At 39.4% G+C, this 22,524-nt stretch overlaps 1 protein-coding gene and 3 non-coding genes across 4 annotated transcripts; 1 reads left to right on the top strand and 3 right to left on the bottom strand.

Annotated features, from left to right (window-relative positions):
* Positions 1-5,540: 5,540 nt before the first annotated feature.
* LOC148074890 (small nucleolar RNA U3) lies at positions 5,541-5,753 on the bottom strand. Its single transcript, XR_015711969.1, has one exon. It is a non-coding gene; the product is annotated as a small nucleolar RNA U3 (small nucleolar RNA).
* A 483-nt stretch (positions 5,754-6,236) lies between these two features.
* Positions 6,237-6,449, top strand: LOC148074891 (small nucleolar RNA U3). Its single transcript, XR_015711923.1, has one exon. It is a non-coding gene; the product is annotated as a small nucleolar RNA U3 (small nucleolar RNA).
* Positions 6,450-13,556: 7,107 nt separating this feature from the next.
* On the bottom strand, positions 13,557-13,769 carry LOC148074892 (small nucleolar RNA U3). Its single transcript, XR_015711905.1, has one exon. It is a non-coding gene; the product is annotated as a small nucleolar RNA U3 (small nucleolar RNA).
* A 2,394-nt stretch (positions 13,770-16,163) lies between these two features.
* Positions 16,164-19,355, bottom strand: LOC148074893 (class I histocompatibility antigen, F10 alpha chain-like; the record flags this gene model as incomplete). The annotated part of the gene is made up of 4 exons (XM_087796143.1): positions 16,164-16,311; positions 16,470-16,760; positions 16,957-17,235; positions 19,085-19,355. Coding segments are annotated over 4 exons (957 nt in total), but the record flags the coding sequence as incomplete, so codon positions are not given.
* Positions 19,356-22,524: the final 3,169 nt, after the last annotated feature.

A 22,524-nucleotide genomic window follows, 5' to 3' on the forward strand; every position in this document is an offset into this window, starting at 1 on the left:
GGAGTGTGGTCAGACCAACACAGATATGTGAAGTGTGTACGAAAGGAAAATTCACACAGAGTAGAAATAGGGAGCCAGACAGAAAAGCTACAAAACCATTACAGCTAGTCCACACTGATCTAGCAGGTCCAATGCGAACCCCGAGCATAGAGGGACACAGATACGCTCAATCTTTTACAGATGACTACTCAGGTACAATGTTTGTGTACTTCCTTAAAGCTAAAAGTGATGCAGTTCATGCCACAGAAAGATTCTTGGCAGACATAGCACCTTATGGTGAAGTCAAGTGCGTCCGTTCAGACAACGGCACTGAGTTTACAACTCAAGTTTTCCAAGAACTGTTGACCAAGAATAGGATAAGGCATGAAAAGTCAGCGCCCTATTCGCCACACCAAAATGGCACAGCAGAGAGAGGTTGGCGAACTCTCTATGACATGGGCAGGTGTTTACTGTTAGAGAGTAACTTACCAGATAAACTATGGAACTATGCTGTACAGACAGCTGCTTACGTTAGAAACAGATGCTACAGCAGACGCACAAGAAAAACTCCATATGAGATGTTTACAGGCGTGAAACCGGATGTTTCCAAACTGCAGAAGTTCGGGTCCATCTGTTTTGCCTACAAACAAGAGAAAGGGAAGTTGGATTCCAGGTGCCAGCAAGGTGTTTTTATAGGATATGATAAAAACAGCCCAGCTTATCTGGTGTACTATCCAGACACAGAAAAAGTCCAAAAGCACAGGTTAGTGAAATTCACAACCAAAACAGCAAATGAAAAAGAGACACAAACATCTGAAGCACACATTGAGTATTGTGATAGAGATGTACAGCCAAAAAGTCATGACAATGGAGAAATGGTTGATGAAAACAAAGAAAATGCATCAAGTCATGATAAGGAAAGTGATGTTTCGGAGACTGCTCCAAAACAGACTGAAGTGTCTCAGCAAGAAGACGATGCTGAGAGAACAAGGCGGAACCCAAAGAGGGAAAGAAAGAAACCAACTTACCTACAGGACTTTGAAACGGAAGAAAAGGTAGACAAACTACAAACATGTTTTGACTTCTGTTACAGAGCAGTGTGTGACATTCCTCAGACTTACAAGGATGCCATTGCTTCAACCAACTCAAGGCAGTGGATCAATGCTATGAATGAGGAGATGCAGTCACTGGAGGAAAATGAAACATTCAGCCTCACCCATCTTCCACCAGGCAAACGAGCAGTGGGGGGCAGATGGGTGTACGCACTCAAGAGTAACACTGATGGAACAGAAAAGTACAAAGCAAGATACGTAGCAAAAGCCTACAGTCAAAAACAAGGAACTGATTACGAAGAGACATTCTCACCTACTGCTGATATGAACAGTGTGAGGGTGATCATGCAGAAGGCAGCGCAGGAGAATCTGCTGCTGCATCAGATGGACATTAAGACAGCATATTTACATGCACCTATTGATTTTGAACTTTACATTGAGCAACCAGATGGTTACGAGACATGGTCAGACACAGGTGAGAAACTGGTGTGTAAACTGCATAAGTCTCTCTATGGTCTCAAGCAGTCCGGAAGAAACTGGAATGCTATGTTACATGCATGTTTGATCAGAAATGATTTCACACAGAACCCTGCTGATCATTGTGTGTATACAAAAGAAAAACATGATGAAAAGGTAATCCTCATTATATGGGTTGATGATTTGATAATAGCAGCTAGCAATGAAAGTGTATTAACAAATGTGAAAACAATGCTAACTGAAAAGTTCAAAATGAAAGATCTGGGAAGACTCAGACATTTTCTGGGAATAGACTTTGAGCAAACAGAAGGCCAAGTTGTTATGTCACAGAAAAGATATGTGAACAAAATACTGAAAAGATTTGAAATGGAAGACTGTAGGGCAAGAGAGACCCCATGTGAACCAAAACTTGACTATTCAGAAAATGCTGAAAAAATGACAAATTCAAGAAAGTACAGAGAGGCAGTGGGAAGTTCAATATATTTGTCCACATGCACTAGACCAGACATAAGTTTTGTGGTCAGTAAACTCTCACAGCATTTTGATGATCCAACTGAAGAACACTGGAGCACTGTAAAACATGTCTTTAGGTACCTTAAAGGTACAGCAGAACAAGGTTTATGCTTCAAAAGAAATGACACAAGTAAACTAGGTTTGAAAGTGTACAGTGATGCAGACTGGGCATCAGAGAGAGCAGACAGGCGCAGTATCTCAGGTTATTGTGTCAGTTTATGTGAAGGAAGCTCTCTAATTTCATGGAAATCAAGAAAACAACCAACGGTTGCACTTTCTACATGTGAAGCAGAATACATTGCCTTAGCATCAGCTTTACAGGAATGTATATATTTGAAACAGCTACTTAAAGGAATGGACAAGTACCAGTATGCACAAACAAAAGTGTACGAAGACAACCAAGGTACTATTGCACTTGCCAAGAACCCTGTAAACAGGCAAAGATGTAAGCACATAGACATCAAGTATCATTTCATCAGGGAGATTGTAAACACTGGCAAGATACATCTGGAGTATTGTCCTACTGAGCAAATGCTTGCTGATGTAATGACAAAACCAGCAACTAAACTGAAACTGAAAAGGTTTGTCAAAGATATATGGTACATAAAAGTACATACAATTTTGTGTTCTCGGGAAACCCATTAAGTTAAAGACGAGTGGGGGTGTTAAGCAATGTCAAAGAAAACGCCTTTACTCATTGTGTTATGCACAGTACTTTTATTTTGAAGGATGTGTATTGTTCGATCCCGGATGTGATGTGTGACTTGCTCCGGGAAAAGATGATTAACGCTTGTGTGTTCCAGCCGTTGTTTAATGAAGAAAATAAAGCAATGATTGAAGCTGTACTGAAGTGGAGTTTGACTGAAAATCCTTAACAACATCTATCTTGGATTATTATCATTACTATCATTTATATTACAAATGCATTGTTATTCAAAAGTACAAGACAATATTAGCTTTATTTTTAGTCATGTACGTACTGGAATGGTTCTAACCATCTGTTTATTCATTTATATTTTGGGGTTTATTTAACAAAATAATACAGTTACATGTTACAACATTGCTAATGTTTCTAAACTGCTAATTAATGCAAGTCAAGTGTCGTTTAAGCTACTTTTTTATTGCAGCTAAATCTGCAAAAGGGAAATATATTGAGAGGTGCAGGCTTGTTAAACTGATATATAGATATATATTTATATATGTATATACTGTATGAGTCACTTGACAACTTTATTTAACCTGATTACTATGAATTATGAATGAGGAGCTAATGAGGCTCATAAACATTGTTGCTAAATTGCTAATGAAGTTATATTTTATTTTACACACTAGCTTACAGTCAATATTTGAAAAGTACGGCAGAAATACATTAGATAAACAAATACATAAATATGGCTGATATGAAAAGATTACTAACGGTTTGTTTTTTTAATTTACCCTAAAACATGACTATTGACATGTGTACCAATTGTTATTATAGTTACTTATTTAACCAAGTAGCTGAGTGTGTAGAAGCTGTTGGATGAATCATTTTATCATATTTGGTTGTTCAAGCAAAGCGAACTACACACAATTAAATATTATATATGGTATATGGTATTGTCTTTTTCAACATTCCATTTATATTTATAGTCATTATTGGGTCTCTCACACACACACACACACACACACACACACACACACACACACACACACCCACACACACACACACACACACACACACACACAAAACACTAAGAGCACGCAGACGCGGAATGGTTGGAAAAAAAGCCACAGGATGTTTGGGAAATGTTGCGTGTTGATCTTTACCTCCCTCCGACCTCGGTAAGCACTGATCACGAATCAGATCCTGTAAAGAATCAACATTTGTGTTACTATTATTATAGATAAATAGTTTAAGGAAAGAATATACAACGTCGGATGAAATCATTTGAACATTCATCCATTTTTTTCAGATGCAGGCAGAACCTCTGACTACTTGGTTTCACATTCTTACATCAAAAATCAAGTCATTTATATCAACAACTGTTGCATCTCACATCAATGTTGACAGGCTCGATGGTGTTGATATGGACGTTGGGTGCGGACGACGAGCGGTCCCGCTGCCCAAACTGGTTACGGTGGTCTTCCTCATTGGGCCGGAAACTAGGTGGGATGGGTATGGACTTGGACGGGGACACAGTGGCGTGGCATATGGATCTGGAAAGGTTTGAAGCCATCAATAAGAGAGAGCACAGAGACGAACACGCAGAAAGGGAGAGAGCGGGGATTACCCTGTGGAGTCTGATGGGGGGAGTGAAGGACAGACTTCGGACACGGGGGTCGTCCCTTCTGAAGAAACTTCCTCCTGAGTGAAGGGGTGGTGCTCGAAGAACTTGGAAACTAGCAATAAGCTTGAACCACAAAAGAAAATGTTATTAAAATCAAGTTTAAATGAAGGTTTTTTACTGAATGTTATCCTGCTTATATATTACTCTATAACTGCACACATGTTTATAGATGCATCAGGTTAAAAACAATACTTTCTTTATATTAAATTGTTAATTATTTAGACGAGCTTAAACTGATCATGACCTCAGTGAAGAGTCAACACTTTAAATCACAGCTTAATTTAAGATTTTGTACAACTTCTCAAGTGACACAACTTACTGTAACTGGTCGTAGTTGACACACATAAGAGGAACCTCGGTGCTGCAGCGCTGGTGGAACTTGTACCCCCATGTCTGGCAGCGGAACCCCTGGAAAAGCAGCTTCCTGCAGAAGTCGCAGAAGGCCAGAGTGAAGAAAGTCTTCCTAAAACTGATCAACTTTAATGCCAAAACAATTTAGAGTCATGAAGATGGAGGAGAACTTAGGTCTGTATCTGATGTGCTGATAAAGTACAATTTATAGTAATAATACCTTTCATTATTAGTCATTATTATTAATGATTTGAACTGATAAACATGTACAGACTCCAGTCAAGCTGCTTTTTTACCAACTAACTTGATTTATATCATATTAAATATAAGAAATAAGTTACTAAGACTCATTGGACAGCAGGTGGCAGTGTCATTTCAGAGATTGCTTGCACGACATTATAGTGTTTAGGTTTTATATGATACAACTTTTAAAATACATAATGGAATATAACAAAAAAAAAGTGTACCTTGCTACAGACTTTTGTGTTTTTAGTATTAATATGGAACCTTGCAAACATAAGTGAAGTCAATCGCTCACACACGACTGACCACAATGCATCTGATTACAATAATTCAATAATGCTGTTTCACTTTCAAGGGACACAAACATGTTTTCAATACAAAAATAAACCTTTACTTTGGGATACTTTTGTGTTTTTATGTGTGTAATTCATTGCTTCTTGGACAGATCCGTTTAGTCTGTCAATTTCAACAAAGACAAAGACCTATGAGCTTCAGTCTTTACATTAAAATGAAAATACTTGTTTCTTTTTGTTAAAATTAAAAAAGACAATTACATTAAAACTTTCTTTGATAGTTTATTGTCTTGAACACAACAACCACTCTGATCATATTCCTCTCAATACTGCACAAGGAAGTAAAGAAGGATCATCAATGACAGAGAACATATGAAGTCAATCATTATTCTCTGTCTGCTTCACACTCAGGAAGGAATATCACAACTCTTCATCATGGTTAGTGACACCAAACACTTTACAAACACATTTCTTAAGTTAAGAACTATAGAAATGATCCCTGAAAGTATAGTCTTAACTTAACTCTGCACCAACATCACACTCCATCCTCACACCAAACTACTAAAGTGATGGTTTATTAAAAACATTTTTCATTCATTAAATTGCAAGTATATGAGCAACAAAAGACTGTGTTTTAGAGTAAATACAAACATGAATGTAAAATGTATCTAAAAATGTAACTGACACTCCACAGTGACATTTACAGGAAGACTATACATTCATTAAAAAACACAATCAAGAAATACCTCATGAGAAGTGTTTGTTTATGAAACAAATTTAAAAAAGGTATTTGAATATTAATTTGGATTAAATAATATTTTACAAATAATTTGACTTTCTTTCTTTCTGAAATATTGTTCAAGTTATCTTTTTGTCCATTTTTAGTGTCTGTATGAAAAAAAAAATCAAACAGTTGATCTTTGTCTTTTGTTAAACTGCACTGTCAGTGAAGACATGTGACCATGTGATGTAGTTTCATTCTTTGACTGACAGCAGTTAAGACTATACTTTCAGGGATCATTTCTATAGTTCTTAACTTAAGAAATGTGTTACTAAAGTGTTTGGTGTCACTAACCATGATGAAGAGTTGTGATATTCCTTCCTGAGTGTGAAGCAGACAGAGAATAATGATTGACTTCATATGTTCTCTGTCATTGATGATCCTTCTTTACTTCCTTTTGCAGTATTGAGAGGAATATGATCAGAGTGGTGATTGAATGTCAAAGTTAAACATAAACAATAAGCATTGTCAGGAGCTTCTGGGTGAACATCAATGTGATGTTGTGAAGAAGCTCTCAATAGAACCTGATAAATTTACTAAATAACCCCCACAAACACAGACATTTCTAAATAATTCACATTTTAAACAAAGGGGTCAAGCATTCTTCCGTGATTTGGACCCGAAAGACGTGTTTCGAAGGACAGAGAAAACACCTGTAGCGGCGCAGACAACGAAGCTAGGAGCCAACATGGCCGACATGGATCTCATCCTGCAAGAACTGAGAGGGTTCTGACAGGAAAGTAAAACTCAAGTTCAATCATTAAAAGAAGAGATGTCGGAGCTAAATACAAGGATGGAAGAGGCAGAGGGACGGATGGTGACGGCAGAAGAAAGGCTTCAGAACGTCGAGGAAGTTTATACGGAGATGCTAAAGCTACACGCGAGAGTCGAGGAGAAGATGGTGGACTTGGAAAGTCGATCTAGAAGAGAAAAGAAGAAAATATACGGATCTATGGCGTTCCGGAGGGGGCTGAGGAGTCATCCTCCATGATAACTTTTGTGGAGAACTTGCTTCATGAAGGACTTGGGATGACAGAAAGCAGAGGAGCTGAGGATGGAGAGAGCGCACCGGTCCACTAGACCTCCATCATCGTCAAGTTTCTGAGTTTCTCAACGAAAGAGTCGATTCTTCCCAAGGTGTGGCAGAGCAGAGGATTCTCCTGGAAATCTAACCAAATAAACATGGATCAAGATTATCCTCCAGCCATCATCAAACAGCGGTGCGAGTATGCAGAGGTGCGCAAAGTCCTGAAGGAAAACCAAGTTCAATTTCAGACTCTCTTCACGGCCAGACTACGAGTGAAATACAAAGACGGAACCAGAACCTACGCTACAGTGGAGGAAGCAACGGAGGATCTGAGAAAATGGAGATACGACGTCACACTTGCATGTCAGTTCCTGAGACCCTCCTTTGAGAGTCACTCAAGTTGTTTATTAAGTTGAATGTAATATTGAGTTTGTTAGATTTTCTGGCTTTGTTTATTTGTTTTTGGTTTTTGAGGGGGGAGGGAGCATACCAGTTTTGTGAAATTGTTCAAAAAGGACACCAGTAATGGATAAAAGATCAATAAATATTGTTTTGTTCAATATTAACGGCGTACTCAACGCAGTTAAAAGGGCGAAGATATTCTCAAAAACTTGAGAAAGATAAAATGCACATTGCTTTCTTACAAGAAACACATCTTGATGACATAGAACATGGTAAACTGAATAAATCAGGATTTAAACACGTCTATTATGCTTCTCACAGTTCAGGAAGAAGGAGGGGAGTGACAATCCTCATAAATAACACAGTCAATTACCAGCACATCTCAGAGTATAAAGATAATGAAGGTAGATTTATAACAATTACAGGTAAAGTTGAAGATGATTTGGTGAGTTTCTTTAACGTGTATGTTCCACCTGGGAGTGACTAGTCCTTCTTTAAACGTTTACTTGAAATAATGACAACAAAAAGCCAAGGGATGTTGATTTGTGGGGGCGACTTCAATCTTCCACTTAACCCCAAAATGGACTCATCTAATGGCAAGTCAGACACAAGAAAGATCAACAATAAGTTCAACAATATTATGGAAGAAGTGGGAATTATTGTTACTTGGAGAGAGTTGAACTCAAAAAGTCGAGAATATACACATTACTCAGCAGCTCATAATGTTTACTCTCGTGATCTGTTGTTATCTGTGAAATAGGCCCTAGTAGTGTTTCTGACCACGGTCCTGTCTATATGACGTTTGTCTGGTCAAAAGCTTAGATCTACAGTTTGGAGACTAAATTCAAAAATGTTAAATAGCCACGCTATTAAAGATAAACTGAAAGCTGAAATTGAAGATTATTTAGAATTAAATGATAAAAAGGAAGTATAAACACCAATATTATGGGATGCTCTAAACAAAGGCTGTGTTGAGGAGTAAAATAATTTCTATCTTTTCATAGGAGAAGAAACTCAGACTCAACAAGAACTTATGGAATTAGAAGACAAACTGAGGACAACTCAAATGAAACTCTCTCAGTCCTTAGATGATGACACTCAATTGAAAGTTCAAAAACTAAGAAAAGAAATAGATGAAATAAATACACATGAAATACAAAAAAAACTACTTTCCACCAAGCAAAAATACTATGAGGCTGGTGGAAAATCTATGAGGCTCCTGTCCTACAAATTGAGAAAACAGCAAGCTGACCGGTCTATAGACAAAATCAGAGACCCCACAACTAAAAAAGTGGAAACTAATCAACAAAACATTCAGAAATGTTTCTTAAAATGTAATGAAAAGCTCTATTCTCAACCTCAAACAGCTAATGTCCACCAGATTGACAAATTATTATCCCATATTGAGCTTCTAATGGTTAACAATGAACAAAACTAAAAATTAACATAAAAAATGAACTTTGATCAGCAATTAAAAGATTAAAAGGAGGGAAATCCCCCTGAACAGATGGATTTACCTCCGAGTGGTGCAAAATAATGCAAGATCAACTAACTACTACACTCCTGAGAACATTTAACTGGGTTTTAGAACATAAAGTTGTACCTCATGGAGCGAGGCGATCATATCTGTCATTCCCAAAGAAGGGAAAGATAATATGGAATCTGGGAATTACTGTCCAGTGAGCGTTTTGAACATTAATCATAAACTGTCCACCTCCATACTAACAAGAAGAATTGAACCAATCTTACCTAAATTAATTCATGAGGACCAGACAGACTTTGTTGGAAATAGACAAACTCAAGATAGCATCAGGAGAGCATTACACATTATAAGACAAGCTGGGAATCAAAACTTGGAAACGCTGTTACTGAGTCTGGACGCAGAAAAGGCGTTCGACTCAGTAAGTTGGTCATTTTTATATAAAGTTTTATCAAAATTTGGATTTCATGATACTATAATTGATACTTTTGCAGCATTGTACAAAACACCAATGGCTCGAATTAAATGAATGGCGATTTAACAAAATCATTTGTTCTGAAGAGAGGAAACTGACAGGGGTGTTGTGCGTCACTATTGTTTGCCATTTTCATAGAACCTCTGGGTCAATGGATAAGGCAGAGGACAGAAATCCAAGGAGTCATGATGTCCACGGGGGAGCAAAAGCTTGCGTTGTTTGCTGATGATTTATTGTTGACCATAACACAACCTTCTCAGACACAAGTGATGGAGATGCTAAAAGAATACGGTCTACTATCAGGCTACAAAATTAATATTGATAAAATCAAGTTCTAACACTGAACTATGACCCACCATGAAAAATCAGGAATATGTATAACTGGAAATGGGATGCAAAATTCTAATATTTAGGGGTGTCACTACCTAGAGACTTGCTGAGACTGTATGACCTCAACTATGGACCTTTGAGTGAAAGAATTAAGTTGGATTTACAAAGATGGGCAACTATACCATATTTAAATCTTCACTCAAGGATAGACTCCATCAGGATGAATATTCTGCCACGAATATTATATCATTTTCAATGTCTCCTGGTCAAAATTCCATCAAAACAATTTATAGAATGGGACAGATTAATTTCAAGATTTGTGTGGGAGGGGAACAAACCCAGGGTCAGATATAAAACACTGCAATTAAGTAAAGAGAAGGGAGGTATGGGCCTGCCCTGCCTTCAACATTATTACCATGCAGCACAGTTGAGGCCCTTAATCTGTCTCTGTTCAAGATCTTACACTGCAGGTTGGAAGAACTTGGAAGGTTCTAGCGTAAATGGTGTTCCATTGATTGCTCTCATAGCAGAGAACAAGCTACAGGATGAAATGAAGGTTGCAGATCATACTTTTACTACTTACTACTTTTTTACTACTATACTTTTTAAGGATTTTCCTAAAATCTTGGCAAGAATTGGTCAAGTCCTGCCACCTAGGGGATTCCCCGAGGATCTTGAGGTGGTGTGCTTTTGACTCCGATTTTGTGCCCAATAAAAGGGACGGCAGATTTAAGACTTGGATCTCAAAAGGTTTAACTGATTATCAATCATTTATTCACAAAGGGAATTTTCAGAGTTTTGAAAACCTTAAGAAAAAGAGGATTTTTACAGATACTTACAAGTCAGAAATTATTTTAATCAACATTTGAAAAAGCCAATTGATGCATGTGGAAAAGGATTACTAGAGATTTTCATTTCATTATTGGAGGCAAATAATAGCAATAAAATAGTATCTAAATTGTACAAAGGAATTCGACAATCTAAACAAGAGAACACAGGATATATAAAGCAGCGATGGGAAAAAGATGGAGATATATCAATCACAAATGAGAGCTGGGAAAAAAATGTATCATCTACAATGGTTTTCAACAAGATCAAATACATGGCGGGAGTTCTGTTGGAAGAATATTATTCGATTTTTTATCACACCCATTCAAAAATACACATGGGCACGGATGAAGCATGTTGGAGACTTTGCGGGTATAATGGAGCAAATCACTGGCATGTGTTTTGGAGCTGCAGTGGAATCAAAGCTTTTTGGACAGAGATCCACAGCCATTTAAACAACATTTTTGCTGTGAATCTTCCCTGTAAAGGTGAAAACATGTACCTGGGTGACTAACCAATAGAAAACTGTAATAATGGAGACAAGAAATTGCTTTTCATATTGTTGGCAGCAAGTAAAAAATGTATCACGAGGAAGTGGTTACAAGTTGAACCACCCACGACAGAACTGGATAGACATCGTTTACGACATCTATAAGATGGAGAAGTTATCCTTTGCACTCCAAACAGATATGAACAAGTTCTACAAGATATGGACCAAATGGACAGAAGATGTCAAACCAATTAGAAGCAATTTAATTAAAGGAAATATGTCATTTTATTTTCCATATTTGCCCTGCTTCAATGCATTTATTGATTTTCTTTTTCTAACTCTTGAAAAATATAAGTATTTTGTAAAGTAACTAGTTTGATGGGTATGCTCCCTGGGGTGTGTTTTTTTTAATATATTTTATTTTATTATTATTTCGCATTTCTTCATATATTTCATCTTTCTTTTCCACTCAATACTTTATACTTGAATGTACCATTTTGTTCTGAAAAATAAAAAAATAAAAAATAATCCATTAGTATCGGTGGATCCAGATGGTAATGAGCAACAAACTCCAACAACAACAAAACCTCATAGGCAAAGATTAAAAGAAAAAGTTCAAGTTAACACTTTATTTCTTTAAAAAAGTTTAAAATCAATCATTGTGGACAACTTGTGTTATAGTAGCTCTATTTTACAAAGTATTTCAGCACCAACTGTATTTAAATTGATGTCATGTCATTTCCCAACTTTTAATGAACGACTTTAGAATGACCTTCAGTGGAGAAACAACACAAACTTTCACCAAGGAAGGTCACATTACTTCTTCCCAAGTATTTTATTTAAACCGAAGAACTTTGATGTTTCTTGGGCTGGAGTCGAACCCACAACTGGATCACAACCACCAGAACAATTGTACTGAAAGCAAGAGTGTTCTGAACTTGACAATCCTTGAGCAGTTCTATCTAGATTACATTTGAAATGGTGTCTCAAAGCATTTGTTTCGTTTCTCGACAATCGATTAAATGATTTGTTCCAAAAATTGATTTTTTTTTTACTCATGAATTGAGCAGAGTGCAGGAGCAGAAAATTCAAATGCCAAACAATTCATATACAAGGGCCTTAAAAGATCTCCATGATCCAGAACATCACTAGAACTAAATGATAAAAGTTGAATGCAAACTTTTTTATTTATTCAGATTAAGACCCTGTAAATATTTACAATTGGTTTAATCTTCAATCAACATGTTCATTTAAATTACAAGGTAAAGCTCTGTCTAAATACAGCAGTGATACAGGAGGGATTGATTTTGTCTTGACCTTTATTTTTCATTGTTTTATGTGTTTTTTTTGTTTCTATATGTACACTCTGTTGTTGTTGTTTCTTTGGTATTGCAATAGATTATTTTTCTGAATTTACTGTCTCTTGAAAAAAAAAGAGCATATACGTAACATTGCTGTGTCTGCATATTTACATAGTTGCCTTTACATCAGACCAACATTGCCTGGAATGCCTGTATTGCATACTTGTGCTCGATACAAATATTTTAAATTTAAAAAGTAATATCACGCTCCTCAAGAATTTATCAGCAGGATTCTACATACATAGAACACATTTAATACTTGATGGTCAGACAAAACTGAGTTCTGAGGAGAGACATTTGTTGTTTTAACTTCAGGTCTGTTTGCTAGAACAAGATCTAAGGTGTGGTTGAAACAGTGAGTCAGGGCCAAGAGATCCATAAAATCCTCCTATAGAGAGTGTCACATGTCTTTGTAGAACCATGGAAACAAAAATAACCTGTTGATTTTGAAACCGTGTGAAACGTACAAAGTATGTTTGTCTCATATATGGGCAATAAAATCAACCGCTATCAGTGAAAAAATGATAATGCAGAGAATAATGATTCACTTCATATGTTCACTGTCATTGATGATCAGCGCTATATAAATACAAATTACTTACTTACTTCTTTACTTCCTTTAGGAGTATTGAGAGGAGGAATACGATCAGAGTGGTTGTTTGTTCTGCTAAATGGTAAAAGCAATTTAGTTCAGGTGAAATACTAATTTTCTACTCAGCCTCATGTTGTTCAACAGTTGTGATTCATTTTAGAATAATGGGTTCCTTTTCAGAGTTATAGTAAAAAAAATGTTTGTTCATTTTAAAGAAGCAAATGACGCTCAATGGTCTTTGTCCACATCTTGTTCCAAAATGACAAACTTAAAATATCCAAATACTAGTGATGGTCTGGTGAAGCTTCATGAAACAGTGTCTTTTCATTTTTCCAGAACAATTGTTGTCGTCAAGGCTTCAGTACAAGAGAGATGTTACAGACGAGCACCACAGAGGTTTGGATATTTTTTAATATCAATTTCAACAAAGACAAAAAGACCTACAAACTATAGTCTTTACATTAATATGAAAATACATTTTTATTTTTGTTAAAAGTTATAAAGAATTACATTAAAAATGTCGCTTAATAGTATATTGTCTTGAACACAACAACCACTCTGATCATATTCCTCTCAATACTGCACAAGGAAGTAAAGAAGGATCATCAATGACAGAGAACATATGAAGTGAATCATTATTCTCTGTCTGCTTCACACTCAGGAAGGAATATCACAACTCTTCATCATGGTTAGTGACACCAAACACTTTACAAACACATTTCTTAAGTTAAGAACTATAGAAATGATCCCTGAAAGTATAGTCTTAACTTAACTCTGCACCAACATCACACTCCATCCTCACACCAAACCATTACAGTGACGGATGCATAGTTTTTGAATTTTAAAATGTTACTGTCATTCATTTGATTGCAAAGAGATGAGACTAGAAAACATAATTGTAGTTTCATAGTTTATACACAACATGTATTCAAAATCACTACGTTCAATTCCATAATTCATCTAAACTGTGATTATTGATCACCATGACATTAAAACAACTATATCAGGTTATTTTATTATGCATTACAAACAATTGTAAACATTAAACAATATAGTTTAATACAAGGGAAAATACATTTGAAAACGAGTTGTGTTTGATGTTAAAATTCAAACGTTTTTTCAATTATTAACATTCTGACTTAGGTGAGCGACTCACAGCTAGGGGGCGATCTAGGTGGATTGTTGTGGTGTCCTCTTCCACGCTGCAAACAGAAAGCAGTTGAGTGCAGTGAGGGCGTGACACACAAGTCTCATAGAGGCACACCTGACTGGTGCAGGTGCTCGGGGGGCGGAGTCAAACATCCACACTGGGCGTCTCACCACACCTGTCCAAATGTGTCGTCAGTGTTGCACATTTGAGCTCTGGCGGGATCTAAGATGGCGGCACAGGTGTGGCGTGAGATCGGCGTCTCATGGTTGTGTAACCTGATGAAGTTTGACTTGAGAGAAGCAGGTCAGAGAGCAAACCTCCACAAACACATTCAGCCGACTCAGCAGGAAACTTTGAATCAAGTTTCTACATGTGAATTGTCGGCACAAGCTCTTCTGGATTTTTCTTCTACACAAAAGTGGACACAACTTATGTGCACCTGTTCAGCACAAGACGAGTTGATCAAAGCAATACAGTCATATTTAGGACATGAGTTGATCAGGAAACAGAAGGAGAGGTCAGAGATGTTGACCTTTCATAACAGCTGCACAAATGGATTCTTTCTGAGCCTCCACTGACCCTCAATGACAAGTGACTTTACTGAACATTTGGAGTCCAAACACATGTGGACGTTTTCTGTCCATTTATTTGAAGATCAAAACACACAAGAAATGAAGCAGCAGTTCAACTATGTTTGACAAGATTCTTCACCTCTGACATCACAACTGACGCTTCATTAACTAGTGTCTACACACCAGGAAGAAAACACACAAACTATTACATGAACACAAAACTGTCTTTTTTTCCGTTTTGGTTTTTGCATGTTTGTACTTCTGTTTGTCTTTTGATGTGTAAATACATGTGTTTGTTATCTTTTATTTGTGTGTGCGCTTATTTTCAGGTTTGTTCAACTGTTTCCGTGAGTGTGTTTGGGCATGTGTGCCTGATTTTGTGTGTCAGTACCTGTTTTTAGACTCTGTTTGTGTGTATATATTTTCCGTGTGTGTATCATTTTGTCTACAGAGACATCTGTGTGTGTGCGTTAATTATTGTGTGTTAGTGCTTTTGTTGCGCCAGAGAAGCATGTGTTTAAGTATTTATGTGTGTGCATTTCTGTGTAGTAGTAAAGCACGTGTGTGTGTTTGTCATTGTGTGTGATTGCTTTTTTGTGTGTGTGCGTGTTTGTGCATTTTTTGCTTTGGTAAAGCATGCGTGTGTGTGTTTGCAGTTGTTTGTGAGTGCATTTTTGTGTGTCAGAGATGCATGTGTGTGCATCCTTGTGTGATGGTGAAGCATGTGTGTGTTTGTGTGTGATTGTGAGTGAGTGCATTATTGTGTTTTAGAGAAGCATGTTTGTGAGTGTTTGTGTGTGTGCATTTATTTGTGTTAAAGTGAAGCATGTGTGTGAGTGTTTGTGTGCGTGAGTGTATTTGTGTGGTACAGAATCGTGTGTGTGCATTTATCTGTGTGTGTGTGTAGTTTTCATAACGGCTCAGATCACATGACATCCTGATGTGAGTTTCAAACACATTTCCAGTGAAGGAACAAAGATCAGCAGCTCTGACGTCTGCAGAGTCTCAGAAGAAAAAGACGTTTCTTGGTCGATTCCTCCTGAAACACGGAGACAGAAAAATGTATCAACTTGTAAAATCATGCGTGAAGTGAGTCTTGAAGAAAAGTGACAATTATCATCCACTGACTTTAGTCTCTGTCCACGGGCGGATCCTTCAGATGGTCCAGCTCCGAGCTGGGGGCCGCTGTAAGATCACAAACCCTGTTAGCTTGTGTGCTTCTCACCAGCAGATGAAACTAGTGTCAACACTGATGCTAGCATGCTAGCACTCTGTCACATGGTCAACATCTGAGCTGAGACAAGATCATGTACTTACAAGACGAGTCAGAGTCGCCTGAAATGGAAAGAAAGAGGACAAATTACACCTGAAGAAGATGAACATAGAAGAGTTCCTCTGACCTCTTCTCATCTCTGCTGACCTTCTTTGACCTTCTATTCTTTCTCTATTTCTCTATGATCTGGATCAAATCACAAACTCTCACCTTTCTTCTTCTTCTTGTAGATGAAGTATCCAACCACTGTGAGCACCAGAGCGGAGGCAGCGACGGCGGCCATGATGATGTACAAGGTCAGGAAAGTCCTGGCTGTGGATGGAGAGCAAAGTAAGTGGAGACATGATCAGGTGACCAGTGTTAGAGACGTGGTGGGGCCTCATTCAGCAGATCCATGCTGACCACACCTGGACTCTCATCTGGATGAAAGAAACCTCTGGAGACACCAAGAAGGTTCTGAAGACTCTTACCGTTGGTCAGGATGTTTGACGGATCCAGTTTGGTGACCACGTCTTCCGGAATGCCGTCCAGTTGAAACACACACTCGTACCTGGACCAGTCGTCAGACGGGAGTTTCAGGTCCACCATGTTCTGGAAGGTTCCGTCAGGGTTGGGGAGGATCTCTCCGTGTTCCACGTCCTCGTGCAGCTCCTCTCCGTCTTTGGTCCAGAACAACATGGCTCTGTCGGGGTAGAAGCCTGTAGCGTGGCAGGTGACCGGAGAGCTGGCTGTCTTCTGGAGGAGAGACACTCGTGGACGCTCTGAAGGGAGAGACACCACACTTCAGAGAGAAAGTCAAAGGATGGACAGAGAATGAAGGAGAGGAGGAGGAGGGAGGACAGGGGTGGAGGTGAGGAAAAGAAGATAAGAGGAGAGAGAGAGAGAGAGGACATGAGGAGAGAGAGGAGGGAGAGAAGGAGGAAGGAGAGCAGAAGGAGAAGAAGGTCATGGAACTACCTGTTCTCATCAAGGTTTTGCTCCCAAACTTCACAAACTTCTTCAGATAGTTTGGACATTCTTGGGTGTAAAATAACTGATTATATTTCTTCCAGCCTTCATTCTGGTCCCACTTGTGTTTGCTGATGACGGCCTGAGGACTCGGAGCGACCCAGGTCAGAGTCTGAAGGTCAAACACGATGAAGTCTTCTCCATCATAGCCGTACTGTTGGTGACCGTTGACCTCTCCAGTCTCATCGTCCCACTCACAACCGCTCATCCTCTGAAAGATGTGAACACCTGAGAGAGAAACCAGAGTGAGACCTGATCTACTCCACTGTTTAATACTCCACTGTGATCTACTCCACTGTTTAATACTCCACTGTGATCTACTCCACTGTGATCTACTCCACTGTTTAATACTCCACTGTGATCTACTCCACTGTTTAATACTCCACTGTGATCTACTCCACTGTTTAATACTCCACTGTGGTCTACTCCACTGTTTAATACTCCACTGTGGTCTACTCCACTGTTTAATACTCCACTGTTTAATACTCCACTGTTTAATACTCCACTGTGATCTACTCCACTGTTTAATACTCCACTGTGGTCTACTCCACTGTTTAATACTCCACTGTGGTCTACTCCACTGTTTAATACTCCACTGTGATCTACTCCACTGTTTAATACTCCACTGTGATCTACTCCACTGTTTAATACTCCACTGTGATCTACTCCACTGTTTAATACTCCACTGTGATCTACTCCACTGTTTAATACTCCACTGTGGTCTACTCCACTGTTTAATACTCCACTGTGATCTACTCCACTGTTTAATACTCCACTGTGGTCTACTCCACTGTTTAATACTCCACTGTGGTCTACTCCACTGTTTAATACTCCACTGATCTACTCCACTGTGGTCTACTCCACTGTTTAATACTCCATTGCGATCTACTCCACTGTTTAATACTCCACTGTGATCTACTCCACTGTTTAATACTCCACTGTGGTCTACTCCACTGTTTAATACTCCACTGTGATCTACTTCACTGTTTAATACTCCACTGTGATCTACTCCACTGTTTAATACTCCACTGTGATCTACTCCACTGTTTAATACTCCACTGTGGTCTACTCCACTGTTTAATACTCCACTGTGGTCTACTCCACTGTTTAATACTCCACTGTGATCTACTCCACTGAGGTCTACTCCACTGTTTAATACTCCATTGCGATCTACTCCACTGTTTAATACTCCACTGTGATCTACTCCACTGTTTAATACTCCACTGTGGTCTACTCCACTGTTTAATACTCCACTGTGATCTACTCAACTGTTTAATACTCCACTGTGGTCTAATCCACTGTTTAATACTCCACTGTGGTCTACTTCACTGTTTAATACTCCACTGTGGTCTACTCCACTGTTTAATACTCCACTGTGATCTACTCAACTGTTTAATACTCCACTGTGATCTACTCCACTGTTTAATACTCCACTGTGGTCTAATCCACTGTTTAATACTCCACTGTGGTCTAATCCACTGTTTAATACTCCACTGTGATCTACTCCACTGTTTAATACTCCACTGTGGTCTACTCCACTGTTTAATACTCCACTGTGGTCTACTCCACTGTTAAATACTCCACTGTGATCTACTCCACTGTTTAATACTCCACTGTGATCTACTCCACTGTTTAATACTCCACTGTGGTCTACTCCACTGTTTAATACTCCACTGTGATCTACTCCACTGTGATCTACTCCACTGTTTAATACTCCACTGTGATCTACTCCACTGTTTAATACTCCACTGTGGTCTACTCCACTGTTTCATACTCCACTGTGGTTTACTCCACTGTTTAATACTCCACTGTGATCTACTCCACTGTGATCTACTCCACTGTTTAATACTCCACTGTGATCTACTCCACTGTGATCTACTCCACTGTTTAATACTCCACTGTGGTCTACTCCACTGTTTAATACTCCACTGTGATCTTCTCTTCTTCTCTGAACTTGTATGATCTACTCCAGTTTCCTCCTCTGATCTACTCTGTATACAAGATTGATGGTTCAGGATGTAAAAAGGTTGAACATGATTCAGTTTAAGGTCAAACATTGATTTTAAAGACAACAAACCTCCAGTTTGGTTGAATCTCTGTTTTACTATTTCAATGTTGATCTTGTGGAGCTGCTGTTGGTTATTTAAGATATTTGTGTCTCTCTCCCAGTACTGAGGATCATCTGCTGTGACCTGGATCATCCAGTCTTGTTTGGGTACAAGTCTCCTGGTGTTGCTGTCGTAGTGTTCCACTTCAACTCCGTCCACATAAGCGACATAAACAAACTCTGGGAAGTTTTTAACTCCAGCAGACGCAGTGTGGAAAAACTGCATTGTGTGAATCACTGTGAGACACAAAAACAAAGTTTAGATCTTCTCTGGTTCTGATGACACAACGTTGTGATGCAGCAGAACAATCACATCTTCTACAAAGACAAAGAGGTGAAGAACAGAGGGACAGTCAGCAGTGACACAAAGTTCACGTCCACACACGGACACCAGCAGAACATCCTTCACACTTCACTCTCCAAGAACCCTGGCTAACTGGGACACAACTATAGAAGAAGAAGAAGAAGAAAGAAGAAAAAACTATTAATATTAATAACAATCTGAAATGTAATAAATATTTATAATAAAACAAATAAGGAATAAAGAGAATTAAAAGAATAAATGGATGAATTAAGAAGAAACAGGAGCAACAATGTTGAAAAAGATCAAACAACTAAATTGAAATTGTTTTTAAAAAACGCATAGATAATAAAATATTAAAACCAAGTTCATGGAACAAATCTAAGAATGATTGATAGAATAAAGATCATTGAAGGACATTAAGGTTAATGATGAACTTAAATAGCATGAGTTTATATCAGTTTATAAATAACATGTTTCTGAAGATTACTGTTCAACATGATTGTAAATGTTTCATTTAGATATTTTAAGTCCAAACACAAGTTCAGAGCAGCTGCTTCACTGAGTTGCTCCAATAAACTGTGAGATGTGATAATATGTTGAAGTGAGCTGAGCTACAAGGTTGTCTGAACATGCGCACTTAAGAAATGCGACACTTTCTTTGTTTTTATTTCCTCATTTTAGTTCATGATAGACTTGTTTACTAAAGTCAAATCAATGAAAATTGTAAAAGCTCTTCTTGTGAGTCAATGAATCTCCTGATGGCAGCATCGTTTAAAAACAAGTGATCAGCTCATGAAGCAAAACTCTGGAGTCACTTTCTGTTCAGCGTCAAACAAGTTCCTCCGTCAATCAACAGAAGTGACTCAACAGCGCCACCAGGTGAGCACCTGACATTGAGCTCGGATCTACTTTTCTGTGTACGACTTCTTCACGGTTCTGAGATGAAAAGTGAATCAGTGAAACACTTTGACTCCTCTGAGAGTGAAAAGGTCATGAAGGTTGTAGTGAAGAGTATTTGGAGAAATAAAAGGTGACGCAGGTGTGAACACATGAAAGTGGAGGAAGGAGACTCACTCGCAGTTGAGCTGTGGATCCACACAACAAGCACAAACAACACCTTCTTCATCTTCAGCTCTTTTCTGGAGACTAGGATCCAACAAGTCTTCAGGTCGACGAACGAAGTACAAGTGAAAGTAAACAACAGACGCAGGAAGAAATATCTGAGCCAATGAGGATTCAGTGTGACGTCACGTCCAGATGGAAAGTCAAAGTAAACCAAACATGTTATTACGACTATTTTCTGTGACAAAAACTTCACTTTAAACTTTATTATTATTTCTTAGAGTCGTTCTTCTGAACCTTAAAGTCACGCAGAATGTGAACTATGGAATACCAGGAGTGTCAAATTAAAGTGAAGAGAAATAAAAGTGGATTGAATTGCTTTTTATTTTGACATACGATGATTTATATGTATAAACTTTCTTTCCTTCCTTTCTATTCTCTTTTATTCAGAAAAAAAGTTTTTCTAAAATATTACTATGAAAGTAAAAAATAAACGAGTTTTTTGTGGAGACGAGAAAAGCTTCTAGTGCCCTCTAGTGGTTCAAACATGACATTGAGCTCAAACAGTAAATACATTTGAATGATTTTCAGTCATTTTCATCAATTCAAGAACCATTTTTATCATTATTTTACGGACAGACTTTCTGTAGTTAAAAAAACACTTGAACTATCTTCAGTTCCCTCCTGGTCAGTGAGCTCTTGGTGCTCTACGATCTCTCCAACATTGTATGGTCTCACAGGAAGTAAAACCCCTGAGTTATCTATTATAACCTCAGGTTCTGCGAGTTGGTGCGAAGCCCTCCAACGGCTTCGCTATTGGTTTACCCCGAGGCACCGCCTCGTCTCTGAGAAAGCTTAATGAACTCGCCACCCAGCAGGGGGCAGTACCTTCCTATAAAGGCGGGCAGCACCCGCCGCACTTTCTCCAACTGAAAACTCAGCGAGAAGGGCGGCCGCTGGGCGACGAGGTTGGAGGGCTTCGCACCAACTCGCAGAACCTGAGGTTATAATAGATAACTCAGGGGTTCTGCGTCATTGGTGCTCCGCCCTCCAACGGCTTCGCTATGGGTTTACCCAAAAGGCGAAGCCTGACGGGATAAATGTACCCCCAGCTGGACGCCGCTCCTGGAGCAGCATCACTAGGGCCCCGCCGGCCCAGGGTCCAAACCCACTTGAGCCGTGGGCCCTGAGGGGGGCACAACAGCGCTCAAGACAGTATGAGCTACTGATCCCGCCGTTACGTCGAGGAGATAGGCCTTAGCGAAGGTAGACGTGGACGCCCAAGAGGCAGCAGAGCAGATATCCTCTGCTGCCACACCCCGCAAAAGAGCCACTGAGGCTGCCACGCCACGGGTGGAATGTGCCCTCAGACCGCTAGGAGCGGATCCACCCGCTGCTCGGTAGGCACGGATAATGGCCGATCTCACCCAATGAGAGAACCTCTGGGGGGAGAGCGCCTCTCCCCGCCGGCATCTACCGTGGCAGACAAAAAGGGCATCAGAGCGCCTAAACTCGGCCACCCGCCGCAAGTAACAGGCCAACGCCCTCACTGGACACAACAGGTGGAGACGCTCCTGACCCGGGTCCGAGTGAGGCGGCGGGTGAAGGCCCGCAGCGTGAAGGTCGTCGCCCGGAACAAGGAACTCAGAATCTTCGGGCGGAACGCTGGGTTAGGACGCAAAGACACCGAAGACTCCTCGACGCCAAAGGAAAGACACTCAGGGCTAATGGAGAGGGCACAAAGCTCACTTGCTCTCTTCGTGGTTGTTAGTGCCAGAAGGAGCGATACCTTGAAAGACAAGATATCCAGTGGGACTTGGTCAAGAGGCTCGAAGGTCGGCCCTGTGAGAGAGTCCAGTACCAACTGGAGATCCCACTGAGGGCTGGAAGGCCTTGCAGGAGGTCGAAGCCTGCAGGCACCCCGCAGGAAACGCGCCACCAAAGGGTGGGCGCGAACCGAAGCACCCTCAAAACCGACATGCCTTGTCGCTATGGCTGATGCGAACACTCTGTGTCGCCACAGTCCGCCCGTTATCCAGCAAAA

Source organism: Callionymus lyra, chromosome 7 (assembly GCF_982586985.1).
Source record: "Callionymus lyra chromosome 7, fCalLyr1.hap1.1, whole genome shotgun sequence".
NCBI lineage: Eukaryota > Metazoa > Chordata > Actinopteri > Syngnathiformes > Callionymidae > Callionymus > Callionymus lyra.